We start from the raw sequence: 26,825 nt of genomic DNA on the forward strand, positions 1-26,825 counted from the left end.
GAAAATTTCATTGAAATCGGGCAAGCCGTCTAGGAATGATAGAAATCCGAAAAAAACACGTAAAGCCAAACAGAATTATTTTTTTTTTTGTTTTTGCAAAACGTGCAAAGATACACACATGAAATTTCTTATGTGCACCCTCCACACAGACCCCAATCACCCCTGAAAATTTCTTTGATATCGGGCAAGCCGTCTAGGAGGAGTATGTGAACAGGAAGTTTTGCCACTTAATTTTATATATATAGATAGTAATTTTTTTATTCGCTGAATTGAACGTTTCATAGCAACTATTTTTTTTTTTTTGTCAGGGGAATTTCACCCAAATTTCCGCCTGACTTCAAGCATATGGCTTCCTGAGGATTCACTCGACGATAATTAATAAAACTTATCCTGATTATTATAGCCTCGTCTGTTAGCCACTTTACTTCTCCCTATCACTACTATGCTTTAACCAAAACCATATAAATCAAACTTTATACACAGCTTAGAAGAATTTAACAAATTTTCATTAACATTTTTAACTTTTTAATCTGTTTTTTTAGAATTTTTTGAGTATGCAGTTTTATAGCCCACTAAATTTTAGTACAATAAAGTGCAAATTTTTAGCGGCTACAAAATCCCGTTGATTTTTATTATTATTATTTTTTTTTTGCTGACGGCGTTTGCGGGTTTTTTTCATATAACAAGTGCAATTTATAAAAACTAGCGTTGATTTTTTTTTCTTAATTTTCTTTGCAAACGGTCTTGCGAATTTTCTTCCAATGAAATTCATGCTTGTATGGAAAAAAATGCAAAAAGCTTGCATTTTATTATGCTACAAAACTACTATGGGCTACAAATTGCATACTAAAAAATGCAAAAAAATCAAATTAAAAAGCTAAACATTTTTATGAAAATTTGTAAAATTTTTCTAAGCTCTGTACAAAAGTTTGAAAATTTGATTTATATTTACCACATTTTTATGAAGAAATAACAAACAAATTTTTACTTTAAAAACCTTGCAAATATTTAACAAATATCACCATGTACTCATGTTCGCTACCCACTGACATACAAAGTTTTGCTTAAATATATGCTTTTTAATATTGCCATTTTTTCTTGTAGATATTTTTTGCTTTTTAAGTATTTAAATAACAACTGTGATATGTGTAATTTCCCTAATAAGTTTAACCTAGAAATATAATTACGAAAGTATGTAAGTATTGTTGCATTTGATTTTGGTTCATTGTACCATCGGCAAAAAAAAAAACAGAAAAATAACCTTAGATATCAGCTTACAAAGTATGCGAATTCAAGTTTGATTTCAATTGGGTTTGACAGCTGTCAGTTGTAATGAAAATGCAAAACTAAAGCGCCACTAGAGAATCAATTCAAGATAAATAAGATTGACATTCAGAAATGAAATTTTAAAAGTAAAGGTATGTATGCCGCTGTATCCATAACACTACATAACAACAAAAAAAAAACAACAAAAAAAACAACAAACAAAAAAATATTAAAGACAATTTAAAACACAACGTACTTAAAAATTTACAGGTCTAAAATAAAGTCAACAACAAAATGCAATTAACTCAAAATTTTAAGCAAATCGTGCCAAGACTCATAAAAACGTATATGCACTAAAAATTATGAAAAATTTAACACGATGCAAAAATAAAAAATTTTTGCGATAATAAGATAGAAATGTATGTACATATGCAGCAAAAAAATTTAAACAGAAAATTAGAAAAAAAACACAAACACAATGCACACTCTAAATAAGACAGCAATCAAAGAAATGGATGAAAAAAAATATCAGCAAACAGTCGACCACTTTCAACTCACCTGAATTGGCCACCTGGACGCCAATATTGGCAGTGCCGGCTTCCTCATTCTCGTCGTCATGCATTTCGGTCCCAGCGGGATGTGCCTCGCCCTCGTCCAGCGCGGCGCTGCCATTTGCTGGCGGACGGAGCTCAGTAGCCGGCGTCGCTGAATTGGTCATTATTTGTAGTGGTGATAATTTTATATGTGTAATGTGATCGGACGACGAGGCAGAGCCTCCTACATCCTCGATTGTAATACCGGCTATTGATTGAACTATGGTGGTGGTGGGTGGTGGTGGCGCAACTGGGCTACTTAGATTGTTGTCGTTTGCGGTTGTTGCCGTGCGACGCGCGGGCACTGGCGATGATGGTGACGATGAACTCTCACTGTGTCGTGTGTTGCGGCGTACTGGATGCGGTGAACCGTTGACACTATTGCCGGTGCGACCACGTGATGGTGTACGGCTGGGGCGATTTATAAATCTGGAAAGAAAATAAAAAAATAAAACACGAATGAAAGGTGATCTCGATTTAATTAGTTGGTGATTTTTATTGCCACAATAAAGTGGAGCACATATTAATTAGGTGAAAACTAATTAGAGATAGTATAACGGATTGGTAGGCAGCTAGCTGAAACTGGTTTAAGGAGCGAACTGGGATTTAAAGCACAAAACACTTGCTAACACTGCAAACACTTACACATTTTTTTGCTTGCTTTTTATTAAAGAAAATTTAGAACTATTTATCTGTCACAAAAATAGTTAATAACAAATACGTGTAGTTTAAATAACTGTGCACAACTGTTGCTTTTCCGCTCAACTAAACGATACCAAACACGCTAAGCTACTGTCAGGCACCTTCGAATCTCCAACAAACCACATTCACCAGCGAGCTACGAGCTGTACCAGCTCTGCCAGAGCGCGCGCTCTATTAGTGTCCATAGTGACTCAAATACTATATAAACTAAAACATGATTTGTATCTATAAGATACTCGTAAAGAGAGCCAACCAAAACCCATAAACGCACAAACAAAAACAACAAATATGCAAGCGGCCACAGGCGAAACAATCGACTAAAAGCAGCAGGTCGAACAGCTTATTTAAGTCTGGTTAATTTTGTTTTGTGTTGTTGTTGTTGTTGCGAACTGACTGACTGACTGTTACGCGCTATATCCGTATACCTCTGGTTTGGTATGCGTACATACCTTTCTTCTTGTTACCCATTGTTTTTGTCATTTCGTGAGCTATTGTTATTCATACAAAGGAGTTTAAATACATATGTACATAGCCAATATAATTTTCGGCAAGCAGAATTTTAGTTCACAAAATTGCAAAGAACAACTCAAAAATTCTAGTGATGTCGAAGTCAGTAGCGAGTGTAGAAATGGAAGAAAAGGTGGTAAGCTGGCAGAAAAACGAAGGCAAATTTTGCGCATTCCCCGCAGCAAATCTAACCGGCCAATTCTGGCTAAGAATCGAGTAGTTGCAAGTCTTTTGTAAGACAATTGAAAGACAGAGGGTAGGGTAAGATAGCTTGAAAGATTTAGTTTATTCTGAAACGCATTTTGCCATTCGAGGTTCGAAACCTAGCATAGCATAGCGGAATTTAAAATTTTTTTAAATTTAATTATCTATTCCCGGCTTAGAAATGAGCTTCAAATACAAAGATGTAGTGGAATAATCTTTAAAGTGAGGAATGAAGCGTTTTCAAATCGCTTACCAAAGAAGTACTCTATCGTTGGGAGGTGGTGTATTGGGTTAAAGTCTCTTACTGACGAATATCGGGTGAGGTTTTCGATGCTTCCTTCTCTGGGGAAAAAATGGTTTTATCTTAGAGATATAGATAAATACATATGTATGTACATAAGATCCGTCTTGGTAACGAACGCACGGCTTACCAAAAACCTACTTCCATTTCCGAAACGGTGTGAAGGTTTTGGTGGTGGTTGGTTCAATGCGAGACTTCTGAATATCTGAAAACCGACTTCGTTTGGTATAGAGGGAATGGGACTGTCTAATCTTCTCCTAATGAATATTACAATTCCTAACCGCTGCAATCGACACTTACTATAGCGTGTTTTTTTGTAATCCTATAGTTGATAAGTATTTTAGTTTTTATCTCCCTCTTTTAATTACAGAAAATTCGTCTCACTTACCTTTTCAGCTCAAGGTGCATAAGTCCACGCATTTAAGGAAATTTTTTAATCGCCATACCCCAGGCAGTTGCCAAAACCGATTATTTGGTGTTCGGTTCAAGCAGTTAACAATTTTCGGTCTTTGAAACAAGTATCCTCTGGGCATCAACCAAACACCCGTGAAGATGGCGAAACCCCTTGCACCCAGCAAAGGGCTGTGCGCTGAGCTGGACCCGCCACGTCAAAATAGCCCCCGATTTCCCCAGATAAGACCCCCTTCTTTTTGATTTAGCTAGCAGCCTTATACGAAATATACTCACTCAAATACATTCCCTACTCAAAAGAAGAAACTTTGATTCGGAAGTCAATTGTATTTATGTTATGTGGTTCACTATTTTATTCAACCTTTTCAACCTCAATTGACTAGATTTCAAAACCAGTTACAATATGAACCGACTTTTTCTCGTATTACTAGCATTGTGACTACCGGGTAAACCTGACTCAAAAGTTACTCTCACAAGGAAGTGCACAAATGTTTGTATGTTTGTTGGTTTATATTTGAATGAAGAGAAAAGCGAACTAAAATAAAAACAAACTAAAACAGACACAGAACAAACTAACCGCTCAACAACTGTTAGTTACTTTGAGGTAAGCAAACAAACGCATACATACATATATTTAAATATGTATGCATAGTAGTGGGCACATAATTAGGGACACTACTTCAGTACAAGTTTATTTTTTCTTTATTTTTGTTTTTAAATTACTTTTTACAAAAATATAGTTTATAACGCAACAAAAACTAAGCATCTCAAAATTGCAAACCTTGTACAAGATTTATAAAAAAAAAGATCGCCAAATTTAAAAAAATGGTTATCAAAATTTCAAAATCTTCGAACATACTTTATATGGAAGAAAATGCGTAAAGAGCGTGTCAGACGTGACAATATTTCCAACTCTTCCACGCAATATTTCGCAGTCAAAATGAGAAAGAGAAATTTTGTTTCGACGTGTGAACAGCCAGAAAGACCTTTCATTCACATTTCGGAAATCAGTTTCAGAAATAAAAGTTGTAAGATTTGACTGCAATTGAGAGAGCGCAAATCGATTTCGGAAATATATTTCCGCCTTTCGGAAATAAAAAAAACCTCTATCGAAAGGCACTCTTAATACAAGGTGTGACTGCTCATGCAACTTATTTCTGAAATTTCTTTATTTGACAGCCTTTTCGAAATATATTGCATTGCCACGTCTTAAACGCTCTTTATACCATCAGCAAAAAAATTCTCAAAATCAATGCGATTTTTTAGCCGCTAGCCCTAATTATATTTTGATGGCCATTTTTTGATTTTTGATGGCCATAAGCAGGGAACGGATTTTTAGCACCTAAAAGCCTATAAAAAGGAAAAATAAAATAGCGAGATAGGCAGGAAAAGGCACTAGAAATAGCAGTCAAAACTTGTTAAAAAATAGTGTCCCTAATTATGTGGCCGCCAATGCATGCACCTACATATGCATACACGCAGGTAAAGGGTGTTTATAAAGGGCTGGCGCTTTTAAAGAAATGCTGAATTGCAGAAGCAGATTTGGGGTGTTATACGAACAATATCAGCAGTTTTTTGGGGTAATTATCATGTAAGAAATAATCCTGGATTACCCTACCTCTAATTCTCCTATCCTGTCTGTGTAGAAGAAAAGTTTAACTTAAAGGTTTTCTTAAATTCTAGATTAGAAGATCGTTAACGAAATTGTTTACCTGATACTAAAAGCTTGTGAAGAATACTTGCTACTGCGGCCGTGATGTTTCGACGCTTCTTTCCAGTCTGATGCAGAGTTTGCTGTAATTTCGTGTATATGGAATTATATGAGCAGTTGGTCCAAAATCACACTAAACGCATCCGTAGGACTGCACTTAGTTGATCTTGTACCACGTTCACAAGTTTCTTTGTTCAACTTCGCCGCCGAGAAAAATGCGAGAGTTGTGCCATTCTAGGGAAATGAGTCTGAATTGTGTTCTTTCCGTTTTGTAGGAAAAGAGCACCATCAGCTCCGGATTGTTCGGAATGACACTAAGGCCACTTTACTACACACACTAAACGTGCATGCATACAAACATATGAATGTAAATTCGAAATTTTTAGCCATCAAAAAATGAAAATTAACTGCATTTGCCTTTCCGACATTGCCTTAGGAAACATATTTCTCTCTCCCGAAACTATAGAACGAACTCAATTTGACTGGCCAAACTCCTAAAGTCACACCCTTTTATAGAAATTCTTCGCTTACTGTGCGCACTGCAGTGAGGCAACTCAGTTCACACAATACACAAACAAATAAGCATTCATCTTTGTGCAAATAAAACGCGCCAACAAGAACAGCTGCTGCAAAACCAGCCAATAATGTAATGGTGATAGTTGTGAATTGTTGGAAAAATTTGCAAAAGTTTCTTTACGTTTTGTACAATATTATTTTACGCGAATTTCGCAAACAGCAATTGCAAATAGTGTTTAAAGTAAGTTAGAGAGGAGGTGTTCTTTGAACTTTAAAAATCGCTCCTTAACGCCATGTCTACACAGGCAAATACTTATTGCTTGATATCTGTTGCCGGCAATGAGCTGTCAGTATGGTAGATTGTTAGTGGTAACATCGTGGAATTTTTTATATTAAATCAAAATAAAGAGCCACCCTGTATTCGATTACACAGGCCAACAGCATTTTTGGGGACTGAATGAGTCCAACTCAGAAAGACCTAGACCCATATAGTAAAAGCATTCTAAGGTAAAATTCTTTGATGACCATATTAATTTTGCAATTTTTTTCCTGAGTGTTTTTAGGATAAGTGGACAAATAGGGTTAAAGTTCATATCGGAGCGAAATACGTTTGCGTTTGGGAGGTAACTAGAGGGTTAAAATGTTCTCGAATTGCAGGAAAATTTCACTAGGAGTACTTTCAGACAAAATCTTTATACGAAGAACGTAAAAGTCCACCGAAAATTAAAAACAAACAAAGGTAAGAAATTAGTCAGCAAAGTTTTTTAGGATTTCAAAATTTCTAAGCGCCGAAATAGAGAGAATGTTGCATGGAATTGCACAGTGTTCCGTGTTGGAAAAAAATAGACAAAACTAAATATCTCTAGAACGAGAAGAGATAGCGAAAATAAATATAAGGGTATTTAAAAGCTTTTGAAATGGAGAATTAAGTAAAAGTATGATTTTTATTTTGATATTTAACAAGACCTTCAAATATAGTTTTTTTTTAAGTTTGCAACTAGACCGCAATGTACTTTTAACAAAGGTTTAAATATATAATATTAATATTAAATATATATTTTTGCTGTTCTAGGGTCAAGAATTCCATTTCCGTGGTTCCAAAAACCAAAACCGCATTTCATTTTTTTTTCAAAGTTCATCGCATGCTGTTTTTAATTAATAATTTAATGACCTTCTAAAATATTTTTTTTTGTTCTTTCCTTTTATATAAAAACAGCTTGTAGGGAATTAAAATAAATGCGTTCTTCGTTTCTTGCAACCATGGAAATAGATTTCTTGACGCAAGAATAGCAAAAAAAATGGGTTTAAAACTTTTAGAAAGTTCATTGCATACCTGCTGGTTTCGGTACAAAAAAGAGAAAAAATTTAAAACCTATATTTGAAGGTAATTTTAAAGGTGAAGGAAATTTCTTTATCCAAGGAGACTATTTTTCCTGAATTCTCCATCTCAAAAGCTTTAATTACCGTTAAATTTATTTCGCTATCTCTTCTCGTTCTCGCCATATTTTATTGCGTCCCCTTTACCCAAAATAGAACACTGTGCGGCGCCATGTGGCAAGTGCTTTCGCATATCAAGTTATCAAAGTGCTAACACACAAAAACTTGCAATCATATTTATCGCAACTAGCTGTCAAAATTGCAGTTGGTATGCAATCAGCGTTAGCCGGTGAAGATGTGAGGTAAGGCTTGATTCAAATACACGTACATACTGGCAAGCACAAGTACAAGAAACACCAAAAACTTTCCGCACTGCGCTCGCTCATGAGAAGTATCAGATTTTGAACTCGAGAATAACACTGATGAATTAATGGTTGGAAATTTCCATTTCTTCACCACTTATAAGTTCTACATATTTAAGTGCGCTTGTCTGGAGATCCATATATTCTCCAGTATACTTTCAATCGATGTACCTATGTACATACATACAAACATACACATGTAGTATGTCCATGCCTTTCCTTTGACTTGATTTTGTTGTTATTGCTTTTTATGTAGTACATAAATTTTAATGTTGTCGTCGACAATTTGTCATTTCGACCGTTCACATAATTGGTATTTTGTCATTTTGACTATCGTTGCGCGTTCTTACTGACACAAACTTATACACATAAACACCCATACTAAATGTAGTTGTTCTCTTTTTTGTTTTTGTTTTCGTCGCTAATATTTGTAACTTTTTGTCGCCGGCGGCATTTCTTTTTAGGTAAATTGACTTTATGAGGCGTGAAATTTTGACGCCGCTTTATTACTCTAGCGACTGGCTGGCGAGCGAGCAAAACCATCTCAAGTTGATGGACATAAATTTACATAAAAACAAATTGTTTAGCTAGAATTCCATTCATAATTGCATGAAAGGGTCAAATTCATTACCAGCTTGACGTATTGATTGATGAAATGCCAATGTGTGTGGCATTTTAATTTTAACGAAAATCATGTTAATATTAGAGGTGAGTACGCTATGACCTCAAGTCGTCTGGGAATTAGCAAAGGTATTCCAATAGTTTGCTTGAATACATTTCTATTTATATGACTAAGTTTGGCTGCGTTTGCAGCACGTATAGGGAAAGTCCAATACATCTACCCGCGCAGTGTCAGGTGGAAACACATTTCCCTAACTGGAGTCCCTTTAACATAGAGAAAAGAAAGAATAAGCAGGTCATCAACCCGTCTAGCTTCGAAATCCCTGCTAGACCTTAGAAAGAGGTTAACTGATTCCTCCTAATTCACATCGCGATGGCTTCGGCAGAGGGACCCACCGGTATTCGCCATCGTTGAAGCATCGGCACAATAGCATAGTGCACTAAAATAATGCCTGTAAAAACACTTACTGCAGTTCTGTTAAGTTTCCGAAGGTCATGCGTCTTGTTCAGGCTTAACCCCGACCATATTGGCCTTGAGTCCACACAATCATCTCATCAGCCTCTGGCGGCCATGTTGTTTTGGTCACGTCTGTCTAGCATGTTGTTTATCACTCAGATAGAGCTGCCAAATCGACTAATTTGCGACATGACTAATTTGGGAATTTACTCGCATGAGCGATGCAGATTTTGCAGGATGAATACGAGACTGCACAGCATATCTTAGAAGAATGTCCTGCACTGATGCAGGATGATGAACAACTGATAACCAAAGGCGTAGTAAAGTCCGTAGATTTAGGTTCCATAATAAGATTTCTCTATGAAGGGGGCACAAAAGATCTCAAGGTCGCAGTGCTTTATCCCCAACAATAATAATAAAATATCGACCGCATCGCTTCGCTATTAAGCTTTTTTGGGTACCCGCGTCACAGCGAAATTGCTAGAAACTGCTGCAAGAGCTGGAAAGACAGGGAACCCTTGAGAAAGTGCTCTCGGGTAGAGTAAGTCTGGGTGCTCGCCTGACCTCGTGTGGTCTACTTCTTGACAGATGAGAAGTCTTGGGTGTCATCGCTCTGGAACCATGTGTTTCGCCTACGACTGGGGATAACCAACTAAACTCACTTAACTCAACCGAAAATTTAAGTGAAAATAATTAAATTATATCTCGTATCCAACTAGTGCATTTATCAAATCCTAAAAACGAGTATCTCCAGATGATAAATGGATGCAATGCTTTAATTAGCTAGCCACAAAACAAAAAATTGTTTAACATATCAAGCAGTAAACGCCTTAAATTTCATGTTGTATGTCCACAAAAGTAGGCGAAAACAGTGCCAACTAAAAACCAGAAATCACAAAAAAAAATCAAATAAACCAAATTATGAAAAACTTAAATGAAAATATTAAGCCAAGTTGATAGCAACTTCCCATGGATCGAACGTACATATGTATGTCCATTAGGGCGGAGTAGTTTAATTTCGAAAAAAGTGTATCGCTTCTAACAAACAAAAAACTTGACGTTTGACGCTCCCAACTTTTAAAAGAAATACTAATGTGCATATTATAATTTGTTCTGAACGAAATTAATTTTTTATTTACAAAATTTTGTGTTTCCTACATACAATATACGGCTTTTCATTTGAAGATTGGGGAGGTCAAACGTCATTTTTGACCATTTTTGCGTAGAAATAATCGTGGAATCTGAATTTGCTTTCCATTTTCTTCGAAAATTTTTTGCTCCGGACAAATTACTCCGCCCTAATGTCCATATGTACTTGTGTAAGTTGGTTAAAAAGTGCGTGAATAACAAGTTGCTGACGCGCATGCGTAGACGCTTGTATCAACGCCAGTCATCAATTTACATCGCAAATTAATAGCTGTGACTGTGGATGGCGGATAAGAGTCAGATAGCAGTTAGCTGTAGCGAGGCGACATCGACCGCCATCGACAAGCAGCATTTAAGACTAGATACTTATGTATGCATTTATTGAGGTTAGTCGCAGACAGAGTGGCGCCGTCGCCACACCCCTTTGGTTTGGTGCCAGTCGGTGCGGTGCGCAAGCACTTAAATCTGTTTGGCGTATATTCGCCAGCCTAATTGGAAGCACAGCGCTTGCATACAAAATCCAATGCACTAGGCGAAAAGATATTTAAAGTCAAATGCCGAATTCTTCATTGGAAAATGAGAAAAAAAACTTTGTGTTTATTGGATGTTTGTAGTGATATGAAACTAAGGTGAAAAAAACCAGAAAGAAATCATTTGAGCCACTTTGAATATTTCCAGCGAAAGTGCAATAAAATCTTAGCTAACAAAAAGAAAAAAATCAATAAATATATGACAGCGAAAAATTGGATGAGAAGCGCATTAAGGCGTTCGAAAAACCGGTGGTTGTGTTGTTATTGAAATTTCGGCATATATGAATTGACAGTGCATTAAAAGGCTTTTTGGGTTTTAGAGATCTATGTACAAACTTCGTACGGCTGTAAGGGCATTGTACTATATGAAAAACTAAAAAGTTGACAATTTTAAATCCATATGCATAACACAATTGCATAACAAAAACGAAAGTAAATCTTTTCAGGGAATGGCAGGTGTTTTTAGTCAAATCGAAATTGAAGACAAGTCCAAGTTTGAATAGGAGCGAAAGCTGTAAATAATCGGCAGAAAGCTGTGCACTTCGAATGACTTTTCACTAGCAGCTGTTATCTACAATGTGAAATGCAAATCAACACATTTACAGAGCAATTCTTATAGCATTAAGTTTTTTATTTTAATTAAATAAAAAAAATAAAAAATCTTTTTAAAACATTAAAAATTAAAATTAAATTAAAATTAAACAAGCAAAGAAGTATAAGTGCGGGCGAATACGAACTTTACATACCCGGCGCAGGTATCAAATATCGTCGTTTCACCTTGCCCTGAACTACCTTCGCATGATAAGTAGGGATGTTTACCCGATTTCAAACGTTTCCGATAATATGCAGGGTACGACTTAATGGACGTACTTAAATTATGGAGGGGACACTTTTCCACGCTACTGAATGGTAGCAGCACGGAAAGTTGTGGAGAAGAAGAACCCGAGCCCGCAGTCGATATCCCTCCGCCTGACTATGACGAGGTACGAATAGCAATAACGCGGCTGAAAAACAACAAAGCTGCTGGAGCTGACACCCTGCCAGCTGAGCTATTCAAGTGCGGCGGCGATGAGTTGATAAGGTGCATGCATCAACTCTTGTGCAGAATATGGTCAGATGAACTGGAACTGCCCGACGACTGGAATTCAAGTGTGCTCTGCCTAATCCACAAGAAAGGCGACCACGCCATTCGCGCCAACTACCGTGGGATCAGCCTTCTAAGCATCGGGTATAAGGTCTTATCGAGCGTATTGTGTGAAAGACTGAAGCCCACCATCAATGAACTGATTGGGCCTTATCCGTGTGGCTTTAGACCTGGCAAATCCACCATAGACCAGGTATTCACACTACGCCAAATCTTGGAAAATACCCACGAGAAAAGGATCGACACTCACCACCTATTTGTCGACTTTAAAGCCGCTTTCGACAGCACTAAAAGGAGTTGCCTATACACCGCTATGTCTGAATTTGGCATCCCCTCAAAACTCATACGGCTGTGTAAAATGACCTTGAACAATACCATCAGCTCCGTCAGAATTGGAAAGGACCTCTCCGAGCCGTTCGCCACCAAACGGGGCTTCAGACAGGGCGACTCTCTTTCATGTGACTTCTTTAATCTGATGTTGGGGAAGATAATTGCTGGCTTATCCCGATGACATCGATATCATCGGTATCAGAAACCGCGAAGTCTGTTCTGCCTTTTCCAAGTTGTATAAGGAAGCAAAGCAAATGGGGCTGGTGGTAAACGAGGACAAGACGAAGTATCTCCTGTCATCAAACAAACAGTCAGCACATTCGCGCCTTGGCACCCACGTCACTGTTGACAGTTACAATTTCGAGAAAGTAGAGAATTTCGTTTACTTGGGAACCAACATTAACACCGATAATAATGTCAGCATGGAAATCCAACGCAGAATCACTCTAGCCAACAAGTGCTACGTTGGACTGAGTAGGCAAATCAGGAGTAAAGTCCTCTCTCGACGTACGCAAACCACGCTCTATAAGTCGCTCAGCATGCCCGTGCTGGTATATGGCGCAGAAGCATGGACAATGACAACATCCGATGAGACGGCTCTTGGAGTGTTTGAGAGAAAGATTTTGCGGAAGATTTACGGGCCTTTACGCGTTGGCGACGGCGAGTACCGCAGACGATGGAACGATGAGTTGTATGAGCTTTACAACGACATGGACATAGTGCAGCGAATTAAAATACAGCGGATCCGCTGCCTTGGTCATGTCGTTCGAATGGAGACCGACGTTCCATCTCTGAAAGTATTCAACTCGGAACCCGCTGGTGGTAGTAGAGGACGACGGAGGCCTCCACTGAGATGGAAAGACTAGGTGGAGAAGGACTTGGCTTCAGTTGGCATTTCCAATTGGCGCCAGTTGGCAGAGAGGAGAAACGACTGGCATGATTTGTTGAACACGGCCACAATCGCTTAGGCGGTTACAGCGCCAAATAAGAAGAAGAAGAAGAAGAAGAAGAAGAAGACTTAATGATATAATTGAACCTAGTTAGGTACAAATCGATTAAGTGGTTAAAGAGGTACGCCTTTGTAGTTATAAAGTGGGCGGTGCTACGCCCAACTCCTAAAAGTCTATAGCAGTCTTATTTATTGTTAGGAGATTGTTATAACTATTAACTTGGAGTAAATTAGCGACCTCATTGAAATATCGTGGTTTTCGTATTTCTGAAATTTACCGTTATACAGGAAGCGGGTGTAATTTTAGTCCGATTTGAATAATTTTCAACAAATTGCTTTTTCGTACCAAGGTTATTAAGTGCACCGAGTTTGGTAGAAATTGATAAATCGGTTACCGAGATACACATTTGTGGTCATGAGTGAGAGATACAGCATTTCATCATGAGACCGAATGTTTATAGGGTATATGTACGGTGACCAGATTTCTGCGGCCAAAATTCGGGACATTTCTAAAGCATCGAATACGAACATAGAATTTTGTTTTTAGATATAACATCTTTACATACAGATACATACGTACATAGACGGTTTACCGAGCTAAGATTGACCTAAATTTGCTAGTGTGTGCCAGGTTGGTTTCCGAAAGCTGCTAATCAGAAAGTTCGGTTCAAATTTTCTAGAGTTTCTCCTTCTAAAAAACAGCGTACACCCGAGAATACTTTTAATAGGAAACTATTTAAACTAATTTAAACTATAAAACACTACAGCAAAATAAAGCCATCACTTACCTTCTCGCCTTGTTTCCGCGACTCTTGAGCTGCTTGATGCCCGCAACACCTTCATCTTCGCTTAGCGCTCTCTCCACTTGCTCCAATTGACTACTTAGCGTGGTCGGCGAGAGCGAGTCCAGTTGCGGTAGATCCGTATGACGACGCATTTCTTCACGCAGTCGTCGCTGCTGAGCCCGACTAATGCGTTGCTGCTGGCTTCGCGCCGTACTATTGCTGGACGTTTGCTCAACAACTACGCCACTGCTACTACTATTCGCATTTTTACCACTAGCTGTGCTGGATGAAATACCGCTAAGATTCAGATTTACAGGCTCAAAGTACAACTTGTCTGGGGAGTAGCCGAGGCTATTAACTACCATGAGACTATCGTCATCGCCTGTTGCGGTGGCGTTGTTGGGCGAGCGTATACTACTACATGGACCGGATGACAGGTTTGGTGGTGGTGGTGATGGCAATGTGGATTGATGATAATCGAGTGGATAATAATGAGCCGAACGATGAGCGGCGCTTGATGATTCAGATGATTCGCAATGAAGTGGACACTTCTTCATAATCGGATATGTATTCGAATCGGCGGCATTGGCGTAACAGGCTGACTTCTGTTGATGTGACGCTTGTTTGCCGTTGCGCGCCGTGCCATGTAGGCGTGGCGGTAGGGAGGACGCCTTCTCCGTGCCATTCATTGTGCGGCTATAGTCTGCGCGATATTTTGAGCGTGGCGAGAGTACATCGTGTGCGCGTCGCTCGTTTGAATCTTCGCTGGTGTCGCCGTTTAGCTCCTCCTCATCGCTTGCACTGCGCATGACAACAGTGGCCGCTGTGGCTGCGGCGGCGGCTTTGGTTTTACCCAAGTCTTTGCGCTTCTTGGAGCCGGACTTTTGACTGTTCGGTGTACGTGACTTGTGCGCGCGTTTCGAGCGGTCATACGGTGATTTTGTTGGGTCACCAGTCACTGAAACAACTTTCGCTTCATTCTCCATATTGTGTCCACCCAAGTTGCTGGACAATGAATTCGCGACGAAAGCAGTCAGACAATTTGAGATCTCTGTATAATCGTTACTATTTTTTCTATTACTATTTCTACTGATGCTGCGTTGGCGGCTATGTTCTTTACTGCTATTGCTGCGCTTGTTGTGAGCGCTTCGACTTTCGTCGTCGTTTGATCGTGCCGATGATGAGTCCTCGTCGTTGGTTGTGCTGGTACCAATATCCAGCCCCTTCTCCTTGCATATTATGTCATAGAGCGCGCTGATCGGTCGACTCTCGCTGCGCACGCGCACTGCGCGTTTTTTACCAGCGAAACGATTTGTGTGACGACTGCGACCGGAAGCCGAAGCAGAAGCCGAAGCCGAGGCGGATGCTGATACAGATGCCGACGGCGATGTATTGCCTGCCGATGTGGGGGACGTTATGGGTATGTTATTGTTGCTATTGTGTTGTGTTTTATATGTATCTATCGTGTTGTCTAATTGATTATTATTATCATTATTACTTTTACTACATTCACTACTTTGTGTATCAACAACAAAACTAGTACTACCACTGATCGTATCGTATGGTGTGTATGATTGTTCGTTATCGTTAAATTCACCTTTCTTTGCAGGGCGCCCAAATGCTGGCGACGACTTTACAGAAGTTTCGCAGTTTCTTCTTTCGCCGCTGTTGACGCTGCTGCCCGCAGAGCCGCCACGAAAAAAAGCTGCACGTGCAACAGATGCGCTATTGCTTTTGGTTTGGCTGCTGATCGCGCTATCCGGCGAGAAAATGCGTTCACGATCCCGCTTAGCAACTGATGTGGGCGATGTAGTATTGGCTCTGCCAATAGCTGCTGTACCTGTCCCAATTGGCGGTGGCACTACTGTAGCGGTGCTGGTCTTCGGAAAGTAATGCTCATTGACCAACTGTGATGGTGTACTATAGACACTTTGGTAATTCTCATTTAAGGCGGCAACATCATTGGCCTTTGGGGTGTGAATGTGTAGATTGACATCAGTATAGTAGGCGGGTGTGGTGTGGTGATGAAAATGGGGATGTACACCCTGATAACGTGTGTGGGCTTTAGTTCCAGTTTGTTGTTGTGATTGTTGTTTAGACGATACTCGTTGTTGTTGTAGATGTTTTGATTTATCGTATATCGAAGTTTGCTGGCAGCTCGATTTGGCAGTGGCTGATGCGGAGGATAGACTACAATTTGAGGATACGTTCTCGTTATTGGTTTTAATATTATGACTATGTGTAGTGTCGACGGATTCTGGAAGAAGAAGAACAAAAGAAAAAGTTAGAGAAAGAATTTAGGAAATTGCATGTGTTGGTGGTATGTGCTTAAGCTTGGTTTCTATACTTTTAAATATGAAAATTAAATTTAAAACTAGTATAAGTATGAGTCAGAGTATAGGTATGAATATGAACCACTTTAAACGAGTGATAATTAAGGATGTAAAAATGAGTTGATGAGTATTAGTAAGATTATGACTATAAGTATAATTATGAGTATCTAAGTATAAGTATGAGTGTATATTTTCAATACTATGATGAGCACAAGTTTTTATATGAATATGAGTATGAGTATGACCACGAGTATAAGCATGAGTCTCAGTATGGATATAAGTGTCAATTCAGATACAAGTATAAATATAGTAGGGGCATACATAAGTACTTATGAATTCAGCATGGGCATGAGTGTGAATGAGCATGGTTATGATTATGAATATGTGTAAGTATGAGTATGGGCATGGGTATCACTTCAATTACGACTACAAGCACATATGAGTATGTACATAGTTTGTGTGGAAGTGAAAGTCAGAAGATGAGTTGGATACGTATATATGAATACGAGTATGAAACTCAATATTATAATGAGTATGAATATGGATAAGTATATGAATATAAATATCAATATTAATATGAATAAGAATATACAAAAATATAAATATGAACATGAGTACGAATACGAAAATAGGTTTGAGTATGAGTAAGACTAAAAGTATGAGTATGAACATGAGTATGAGTAAAAGTAAGAGTATGAGTATTGGTATGAGTATCTGCGAGTATGAGTATGGATAAGGACTTATTCTAATTTCTCCTACTCGTTTTCAAATACCCATTCTAGATTATCACACCTAAAAGGAAATACACCCTTCTCCAGAATTTGCGCATTTCAGCTAAATGAGGTGCACGGGGCGTTGCAATAATGTTTGCTCTAAAAGGATAAAATTTAGATATTCGTAGCTCAAAACTGTAAAGATTTTAGTTCCAAATGTTCACATATAAGCACATTCTGCAATTCAAATAACTAAGCTTTCAAACTATCGTCGTAAGCAGTGGCGACCATGGGGCTAAAAAGTAACGAAAAATCTGATTTAACTTTCAATTTGAATGCTGGTTATCCCACCTCTCATTCTTGAACAAACTTTCTCAAACAACGTATGAAAATTGCATATGTCCATGCATAACTAACGTAGACGAACGAAGCTGTTGCATACTGTTAGGCGCACTATTTGTTGACGAATGCTGTTGCAGCAACCAGGCAAATGCTTCAACAGATTTCATGCGAAATGATAAAACAACGAATATAAAAATATTTTTTTAATTACCGGAATATTTATGAGCGCCACTGCATACATTTACATGCGAGTATAGCATAGAAGGATTCTACGTGCAATTCTAAGCAAATTTTCCGAAGGAATCATGGCTCTAAAATCAATTGGGAGTTTACCAAATTGTGAAAATAGGTAGGCTAAAGTGTAGTAAATAAGTGCTTAAATGTTGAATAAAAACACGCTATAAGGGGTTTTGGGAATCAGGAATCCATTTCTGCATTTATCTATTTCTTAAACCACACACAGAGGACTCAACTGCGAAATTCTCCCATTTCCTTCGAAACCTATTTTCGCAATTTGGCAAACTAAAAATTGAATTTAGACCATTAGTTTCTTCGGAAAATTTGTTTAAAATTACCCGTAGAATCCCCCTATTCTATACGCGCACAGGCAAGAAAATTGACCCGCCCTAATGTATATATATTTTTGCATAAATACATAAGCCACAGAGCAAACCACAAAAAAAAACAAGCCGATAATGCAATGAATTTCGCAAACACAAATTTGCAATTTCATAATGAAAGCCACAAATTTCATAATGGAACAAACCGCAAAACAAAGGCACCATTTGTGGTTATCATATAGTACATAAATGCAATCAAATTGCAACCACTTCTCTTGTCAATTGAGCTCGTCACCCTGCAGGTTGCTGTGCTTGCAATGCAAAAAAAAACATAAAGAAATTTTAAAACTTTGTGATTATTTGCATAAATTTTCCACTTCTGCCAATTTCGTAAAAACGGATTACATGTACATAGGTACAATTTTGAATTTTAACACTTTCGATTAACTAAAGATAACTAATACAAAAACAAAACTTTAACAAAATCACAAACTTAAAAACTACATTAAAAACTAAAAAAAAATATAAAAAAAACATTTCAAAAATTTTAAAATTTTTGAAATCTGATTTTGAAACAAACATACATACTAGAGGGCTGCATGAATTCATTCAAACTTCTAGCCAAACATAGTACAGCAGATTTGAATATTTTACTTCACAAACAAAACACTCAGCGTTTGGAATTTTGTAAGTTATGAATATATATTTTGTTTTAAAATTTCTACCTTCATATTGAAGAATGTGAATGAATGAATGGAAAACATTCAAATCATTCAAACTCATTTCGGTAAAAGTTTTTTTCTACAAACAAGTTTTTTCGTATGTAATACGAGCGCAGCAATACATACATACATACATATTTTGAATGCATTCATGCAGCCCTATACATACATATGTAAGTCAATACTTGTTATGATATAAATTGAATCTACAGGGTGCGTCGTTTTTATTCAGTTTGGATTAAATTGTGTTTGGAGAGTTTAACACGTTGAATTTTAGGGCTAAATCTTTTTCTATCTTCTTCTAGGTGTCTCGGTCAATTAGACTTAAACCGGGTAAAAATATCAATTTGTAAAAAACACCGTTCCAGAAAATATTTTTGTACTATTCTTTTTTTAATCGTTTATATTGCCATTATAATTTTTGAATGGTAAACTGTGTAGTTTTTTTTAAATATTAAGGGGTTTTAGTATGAACACTACTCACTTTTATAATTTCATGTGCGAATTTTATTATGTACGTATGTATAAGTATCTGAGGTAAACAAGCTTAGAAAATTATTGGAGAACAACTTAATGGTATATCTAGCCTCAAAAGAGCTAAACTGGTTACATGGGAGCTCAGATTTGCCAGCCATGTGTTTATATAAAAAAAATGTGATTGTACTAAATAGTAGTGGGTAGGCACTGTGGCTAATGGTATGGCATGGTTGTCAGCCATGCAGAGTGCGCAGAAAACTCCGCCAGAATTGTCAGGAGGATGCATCAGATTAGATCGAGCATACTTTGAAGTGTCATCAAATTATAATTAAGTAAGTTTTATCACATGGCAGTTGAGAAGTGCATGTGCAAAAATTTCATAAATTAAATACAGGAAATTTTTGCACATGCAACAGTGCGTAGCATGCATTTAGGCGTCCGGTGTTAGCAGTCGTGCGTAAATAGTAATATTGCATCGTTAGCTGTACCAGTAAGATATACATAAGTCGCGAACTAATTAGTATACAATTGCACCCATAAACTTTCTAAGGCATTTAGGTCAACATTACTTTTGTCCCGTCAGCCCCCCAAGCATTTCCCTGAGAGAGTACTAAACCTAACTAGAGGGTTGGATATTGCCTTGCAGATACGTAAATTCTTACGTCTCTTCCTATTTTTTTTTTATCACGCATTCAATGGCCTTAAAGATTCTTAATTACATAATCGGATCGGAACGTTTTATCGATATTAGAATATGGGATCAGAAAGGACAATCCCTCAATTGTCTTAGTTAGGTCCTTACTTCTGGGATGGCCACCTAACCTAACTACTCGTTGCTCCTAAAACGTATCATAAAGAGCAAGACGCCTTAGTACATATGTATAAAGTGCTCCATATACGGGAGAAAAAGCTTCAAGAACGACTTGCTAAACGTATTTTGTACATATAATTAAAATTAACATCCGTAATTATATGCAAGGTAGGGGCCCTAATTTTAAGTTGTACTTAGTACCTACATATATATGTACATATGTACAACCAATCTTAACATAGCAGCCTTACTTGTAATAAACACAATTTAAAAGGGGGCATAAATACGAAAATTGTACGACATGCTGGGAATTAGATGAAAAACACGATGTTACAAGGTAAATGCAGCCTTACTACTATTTATGTATGTAGCATAAAAAGCATTGGGTCAATTAATTGCCACCTCAACACCGAGCGCTAAATACAACAGGCTTAGTGGCAACAAAAACAACGCCGGTGAGTAGAATAGTTAAAACACTCAATTTGCTTTAAGTCAGCCAGTCATTAAGGCCGCTTACACAAAAGAAACTAAACGAAAAGAAAGGAAAAAAACAACAACAACACTAACAACCGACAAGTGGGTGGTATGGTATAGTTATTTAGTTGGTTAATATGTTCGCTTAGAAAGGTTGTACACGCGGTGGTTTTTGTTGCTGTTTTTGCCACAATTATTTACGTATTTAGTTTTGCTTTTTAGTTTCATGTTCGTTTATTTACATACTTCTAGGTGAGAGCTAGTGAGTCAGGGTCGTGGGGATTAAATGAAATCTACTTGGCAAGCATTTAAATGCGCACCTGAGCTGCAACAGCCGGTGAAACCTTTGCCGGCGACAAATACGACAAACCATGAAATTGTGTCAAGGTGAGAGAGGTGCAATTTATTGTTTTTGTTGCTTTGCAATTTTCAGTGCGCTGCACTCTGGTGGGCAGCGTCAAATTAAATGCTATCAAAATGAGAAGGGCGGAGTAAACTAAATTAGATAAATATATGTACAAGTATATGTACGTATAGACACATTAAGAAACGTACACACATACAAGTATGTACCTACCTACATATGTACATACATATCAAACTAAGTGTTCTGCTGAAGTGCTAATTGGCAACAATTGTGGCCAAAATCAGATTGGCAGGTGATAATTGTTCGACTTAGAAAATTATGCTAATTTGTATACTTATGTACTTAAGTGCATGCATAAATATGTGTTAAATGAGGTGCTTATAAAATAGAAGTGCTTCTCCGTCTCTTTCTTGTTTGGCGCTGTAAACGATTTTGGCCGAACTCAATAAAGCACGCCAGTCGTTTTTCTTCTTTGCCAACTGACGCCAATTGGAAATGCCAAGTGAAGCGAAGTCCTTCTCCACCTGGTCTTTCCATCGCATTGGAGACCTCGCTCTTTCTCTGATACCACCAACACGAGTTAAATGCTTTCAGAGCTGGAGAGTAAAAGTGTCTTTATAATGAAAAAACTTAGTTTATGGTATAAAGAGAAATGGAGTTCGTGAAATTTACACAAAATTTAGTTTTCTTGAAAGCTGTTTTTATTTGAGACTTGACCAAAGTATTGATTTACAGACTATAAAAATATTGCTCGTTTCAAATAATTAAAAATGTTTTTTTTAAGAAGTTTAATGTATTTATGTTTCCTAGAAAATCCTCGAAAACCTCGCACCTTTGATGAAAATATCGACTACGGGCATAAATTAAATATAGGCGTTAATTGCAAAAAAAAAAAAAATTAACCATTTATTTGAAGTGCTTCAGATCCTTATTTTAATTAATTTTTTTTTTAACTAAGTCGGAAGCAATACACGCTCGGGGGTTTTTCTCGATATCGAGGATGCTTTCAACAATGTTTAGCCGAAGTATGTTGTTAACTCCCTTCTTTTGGTGGGGTGCAAAGGGGTCTGGTGGATTTCTTTGGGCTCCTTTCCGAAAGGAGAACTATTTTATCAGAACTGGGGAACGGCTCCTTTACAAGGTAAGAGAACACATGCACTCCCCAAGGACCGTTCTCTCCGCTCTTCTCTGGAAATTCTCCGTTAGCGTCCTAATTCTAAACATAAAGGGCACCGACTGTCAAGTCATAGCGTACGCTGATGGCATTGCAATCTTAGCAACGGGCAAACATCTGCTGGTCCTGACTGAGTTCTAAAGAAGCGGATTTTCGGCCCGCGCTAATGTACACAGCTGTGATAAGACCCAAAGAACACTTTTTCCAGAGCCAAGGTGGCACGTGATCACTGCCATCTAAACCTCTCAAATCTATGGAAATAATATTAATTCTTCAACATGTGGATCTCTAGCAAATTTCGGGCTGGTTGCAGTGCCGCCAGGCCAAATACGATCCAGCCGTGGAGAGACCTCAGATTTGGACACACAACAAAAGTACTTGAACATCTACCGGATAATATACGATAGTTAAATTATAGAACTCCTCTGCTCTGTTGAGACAACAAATTCTCCATAGGAATCGCAGAGAGGAACGAATCGCAAGGGGCTACAGACTTTAACCCAGGGCCGACAGCTATATATGTATACGATAGTTCCAAGCTTAACAAAGGAGTGGGTAGCGGAATTTACTCTGTCAAACAAGCAGAGCAAGCAGAGCTAAACGCCAAAATGGACGCCGCTCGAAGGCTCATAACCTCCGGCCCTCTAGGACGGCCTATAGCTATCAATTCTAAAAGCCCGGCTGCTATGAAATCTCTTAAATGTAATGGAACAACGTCCAAAGTAGCCATAGAATGCAGGAAGACTCTCAACCTGCTGCCATCAAAATGCTCATTGACTGTTGTATGGGTCCTGGGCATAAGGACATTACTGGCAACTGTTTAGCCGACGAGCTGGCAAGCAGGTAGACAGAAATATCTGAAGTCCATTCTATCAAAAATGTGGGCATACCTCTAACCTCCTGCAAATACAGACTAAAGGCCGCGCACATCGAAAAGTTGAATACCAAATTTGGCCAAAGTTTGATGTAAAGCGATCCCTAGCTCTTACTCGGCTGGACCGCTGCTTTCTCAGATTAGTAGACGAGGTCATCACCGGATACTGCCTGATGGGCACACACGGAAAATTGGTTAGCATACCCCACCAATGATTTTAGTCGCAGTTGCAGAGTCGAGGAAGAGATGGACAGCATCGAACTTTATTTCTGCCATTGTCGCGCCCTGACCAACACGCGCAACCAATTAAGCAACAAGTACTTTCTAGATTGTTTAGCCGACCTGAAATCGGCAAACATTCTCGACTTCTTGTGCTATATAAAACGAAATCGGTGGTTTAATTACTATAGGAGGGAAAGAAACAAATGGCTTCGGCCAATGGTATCACAACGGACTTTTCCAGCGTACGTGTGCTACCTGCTCTGCCCGGTGGCAGCCACTCTAACCTAACCTAACCTAGGTCGGAAATTGCTGGAGGTAGAGATCTATAATGGATACTATATACAATGTTGAGCTACCTGCGGCAGGGTGCTGACGAATTTGTTTTACTCTTGGACATCTACACATTAGGCTAGAAGGGGCACAGACCAGGTAATCCTTGATCAACAAACAGTTATAATACCTCACCCTTAGGCCATCGAAGCCATTCTCAGAAATGGGGTACAAATGTTTCCCTTTAGTAGGCGCTATTAAAGTAGCGCAATTTATATGCAACTTGGTATGTTAAATCCCATACGAAGAATCTGTGTACAAATTGTTGCTAATTTTAATGTTACATACGTATACGACTACGTAGATTTACTATATACTATATTATATACATATGTAAGTATGTAGGTATGTTTATATTCACATCTATGCTCGATTTTACTACAAAGGCGCCGAATGTAAATTGAGGTGAAAAAATGTATCTCAACAAAAACCTACGCCAAATGTAACACCCACAGCCTAAATTGACAATCGAAGGCGAATGCACTAGCAAATAGACCGTTAAGGGGGTGACCTAAAAATATATATATGTATGTACGTACATACTAAGCGCCAAAATAGTGTTTTGCGATAATTAACTTACAGAAAAAATAATAATATAAAAAAAAACACATACACATTCGCGCTTGTACCTAGAAAACAATGATTACCACAGCGCAATACCAAAAACTAACATTTCAATTATCTGCGATTTTTTCACTTTCAATGAGATTTCAATTTCGATTTCAATGACAAAGTACATATGTAGAAGGAACATACCAAATATGCAGAGATTTTCAATTTATAAATTAGCTCAATGGCAATGGCCAATCAAAGGCGAAGAGCTAAATAAATAAAACATATGTCGATAAGTAAAAAATTGCAAGGAGCTTGAAAAAAGCGAGGTATTTATTTTTAGTTCATTCAATTGCCACATAAATACACTTGCTGCCAAAATAATAGCACCAAAATTCAGAATGGTGTTGCTAGCAGTTTATTCATTTATTTTTAATAATTTTCAGTCAAATTTTAGTTCGATTTGTAACAGAAACCACATAAACAAAAGCTTCATAACTTGCACAAGTTCACAAAAATTAATAAAATTTCAAAAAATTGCGTCAAAATTTTAAACTTTTTATTTAAAATTTTTAGAATTTCTTTTTTCCCACGATGTTGGGACCTTTCTTCCATACAATTTATTTTTATATGCAAGAAAATGCTCGGCAAATGCCCTCGGAAAAAAAATCTAAAAAATCAATGGTAATATTCAGCGACTTGAACCTTGCATTTTGTTATACCAAAATAAATGGGCTACAAAACTGCATACTCGAAATTTTTCTAAAAATTCTAAATAAAAAGTTGGAGACTGCTGAATTTTTTTTGGAATTTGATTAAATTTTGTGAACTTTGTGTAAGTTTTGAAACTTTTGCTTACGAGGTTTCTATTATAGGTCGAACTATATTTGAAATAAAAATTTTTAGAAATAAATATACACACATTTTTTATCAATATAATCGCGAAACCATTTGCCAAATATAGTAAAACTGCAATTTTAGTTTATCTCTCTGACGCCAGAATTTTTTTTAAATTATTTAGAAAGTTCAGTGAAAAAATTGTATTTTAAGGATTTTTTTTTATTTGAAGGTATTTTAATATACACTGGTCCAATTCCTAGAATTTCGAACTTTATAAGTAAAAAAAAAAAACAAGGCATTTTCGATACCCATTCGTCCAGGTGAACCAAAAAATTTTAATATTTTTTAAATTCTACAATATTTGTTCTTTCATTTGGTGCCCATATTGTTATTCAACAATGCACTGAATTTTATAAATAATTTTTGGAATTAATCACATCTTTAAAACCACAAAGTATTTAATAAAAAAAAAATCCTGATATCAGAGAGAAAAACCAAAAACGCAGTTTTACTATACATTTCATCCATAAATTCGTGAGTATGTAGCCTTATTAGTGTGTTTCGAATTTTTGTTTTGTTTTTGTCGCACGGTGTAACTGATTACAATTACAAAAGTACATTAAAGAGTAAAAAATGCCTTCTAATTGTATTACTTTTTTAACGTTCCGCATACGCCATGTGGGCTGGTATGACAAGCCAGCAGCAAATAAATGTGGGTAAACCAGCTTTGCCCGCGGTGAGTATGCAAAAAGTGTAATGACGTCATGCAAGAAAGATTAGCATTGAAAGAAAATTATTGGCATAAAAAGTAGTAAGCGCAGATAAAATACAATGATAAATATTTATTAATAAACGTAAGAAAAATCTTTGCTCAGCGATTTGCGTTTACGTATTCCGCTAAACTCGGAAATTGCCTGTGAAATTGAATAAACTGCAATTTGCATCGAATTACACATTTCAGCATAATAAATAAAAATGTGTTTTGTTTAGCTCACTTTTTCTTTTACTTAGATTTTTTTTCCTTTCATTCTTTCGTGCCTTGCCTTCATGGGCAAGTAGAGGAATGTAGCCGGCGGTAGTATGTCGCGTGAATGCTTTTTGATATGCGCACGCACATCCATCTCTGCATGTTTAAGTATTACAAATTCGTATTTGTATGCGCCTATAACACCAAACGCCCAATCATCGCATACACTTAATGCTGATACGAGTTGCCAATGTGGCGGCTTTATTGCGATTTATTGCGCTCAGAAACATTAAGAATTTTTATCACAATGAAACAGTCATTTTATTGCCTCAACCCAATTACATATGCTCCAAGCATAGTACCAGTATGTCATAGTCAAACCCCCACTTTATCCGAATTTTTGTATGAAGTTTCAAATTTTAGGATTAAACGTAACTGAGCTATAGTTCCTCATCTAAATTTGGCGCAGTGCCATTTTAAAGGTGGGCGCCAGGAAGATTTATAAAAACGATCACATTTAAAACGATATTTGTATAGATAAGCCGAATTGGTGAGGAAATCGAAATCCAATCCACATTTGCTGTTCCGCTTCTGACAAAATGGATGGCTATTTATAGAAGAGCTTTGGGGGATAGGTAGTGTATGTGCTCTTCCCGCTCAAGATATACTCGTATGCATGTGCAATGGTGTCACCTTTTCTGAATAGGTAAGGCGGGAGATCATTTGACCAAATCTCTAATTTAGGCAGATGGCCTCTTGGTCTGATGTGTCGCATAAGCTTTTGGCTTGATGAAAGCATTTGGTACTTCGGCACCATCATTCTCTGATTTTTATTAGCTATTTTCTTAACTCCTCGCAGTTCGCGTTTCGACATACCACAAGGTATGACTCAAGCTCACCTGGGGTTGCTTTTATTACCTTGTGATTACAACAGTAGGATATCATTATGTTAAGCAAGGGAGTATGCTTTCCTAATGTACTCCAAGACTATAGTGCATTTAACCTCAAAGGATAATAGAGCCTGAAGTGCCATCTGACGGTTTTTTCGTAAACTAATCTCTGACTAAAGGCATAGAATTCTCGAGAACTTATGGCTTTAGAGCCATCTGTGTACGCTGCAGAGTCTGGATATGAGCCTCCATACTAAAGGTACTC

General features: G+C 37.6%; 1 protein-coding gene across 1 annotated transcript in view; it reads right to left on the bottom strand.

The window, feature by feature from the left end:
* LOC118747165 (pneumococcal serine-rich repeat protein-like) overlaps positions 1-26,825 on the bottom strand; it is a 283,337-nt gene that overhangs the window by 96,510 nt on the left and 160,002 nt on the right. The window contains exons 4-5 of the mRNA XM_036481153.1: positions 13,916-16,169; positions 1,825-2,288 (exon numbers count right to left, since the gene is read on the bottom strand). Coding sequence (XP_036337046.1) covers positions 1,825-2,288; positions 13,916-16,169 — 2,718 coding nt within the window. The remainder of the gene's footprint in view (positions 1-1,824; positions 2,289-13,915; positions 16,170-26,825) is intronic.

The sequence above is a fragment of the Rhagoletis pomonella genome, unplaced genomic scaffold (genome assembly GCF_013731165.1).
Source record: "Rhagoletis pomonella isolate Grant_MI unplaced genomic scaffold, Rhpom_1.0 Rhpom_scaffold_00011, whole genome shotgun sequence".
Classification (NCBI taxonomy): Eukaryota; Metazoa; Arthropoda; class Insecta; order Diptera; family Tephritidae; genus Rhagoletis; species Rhagoletis pomonella.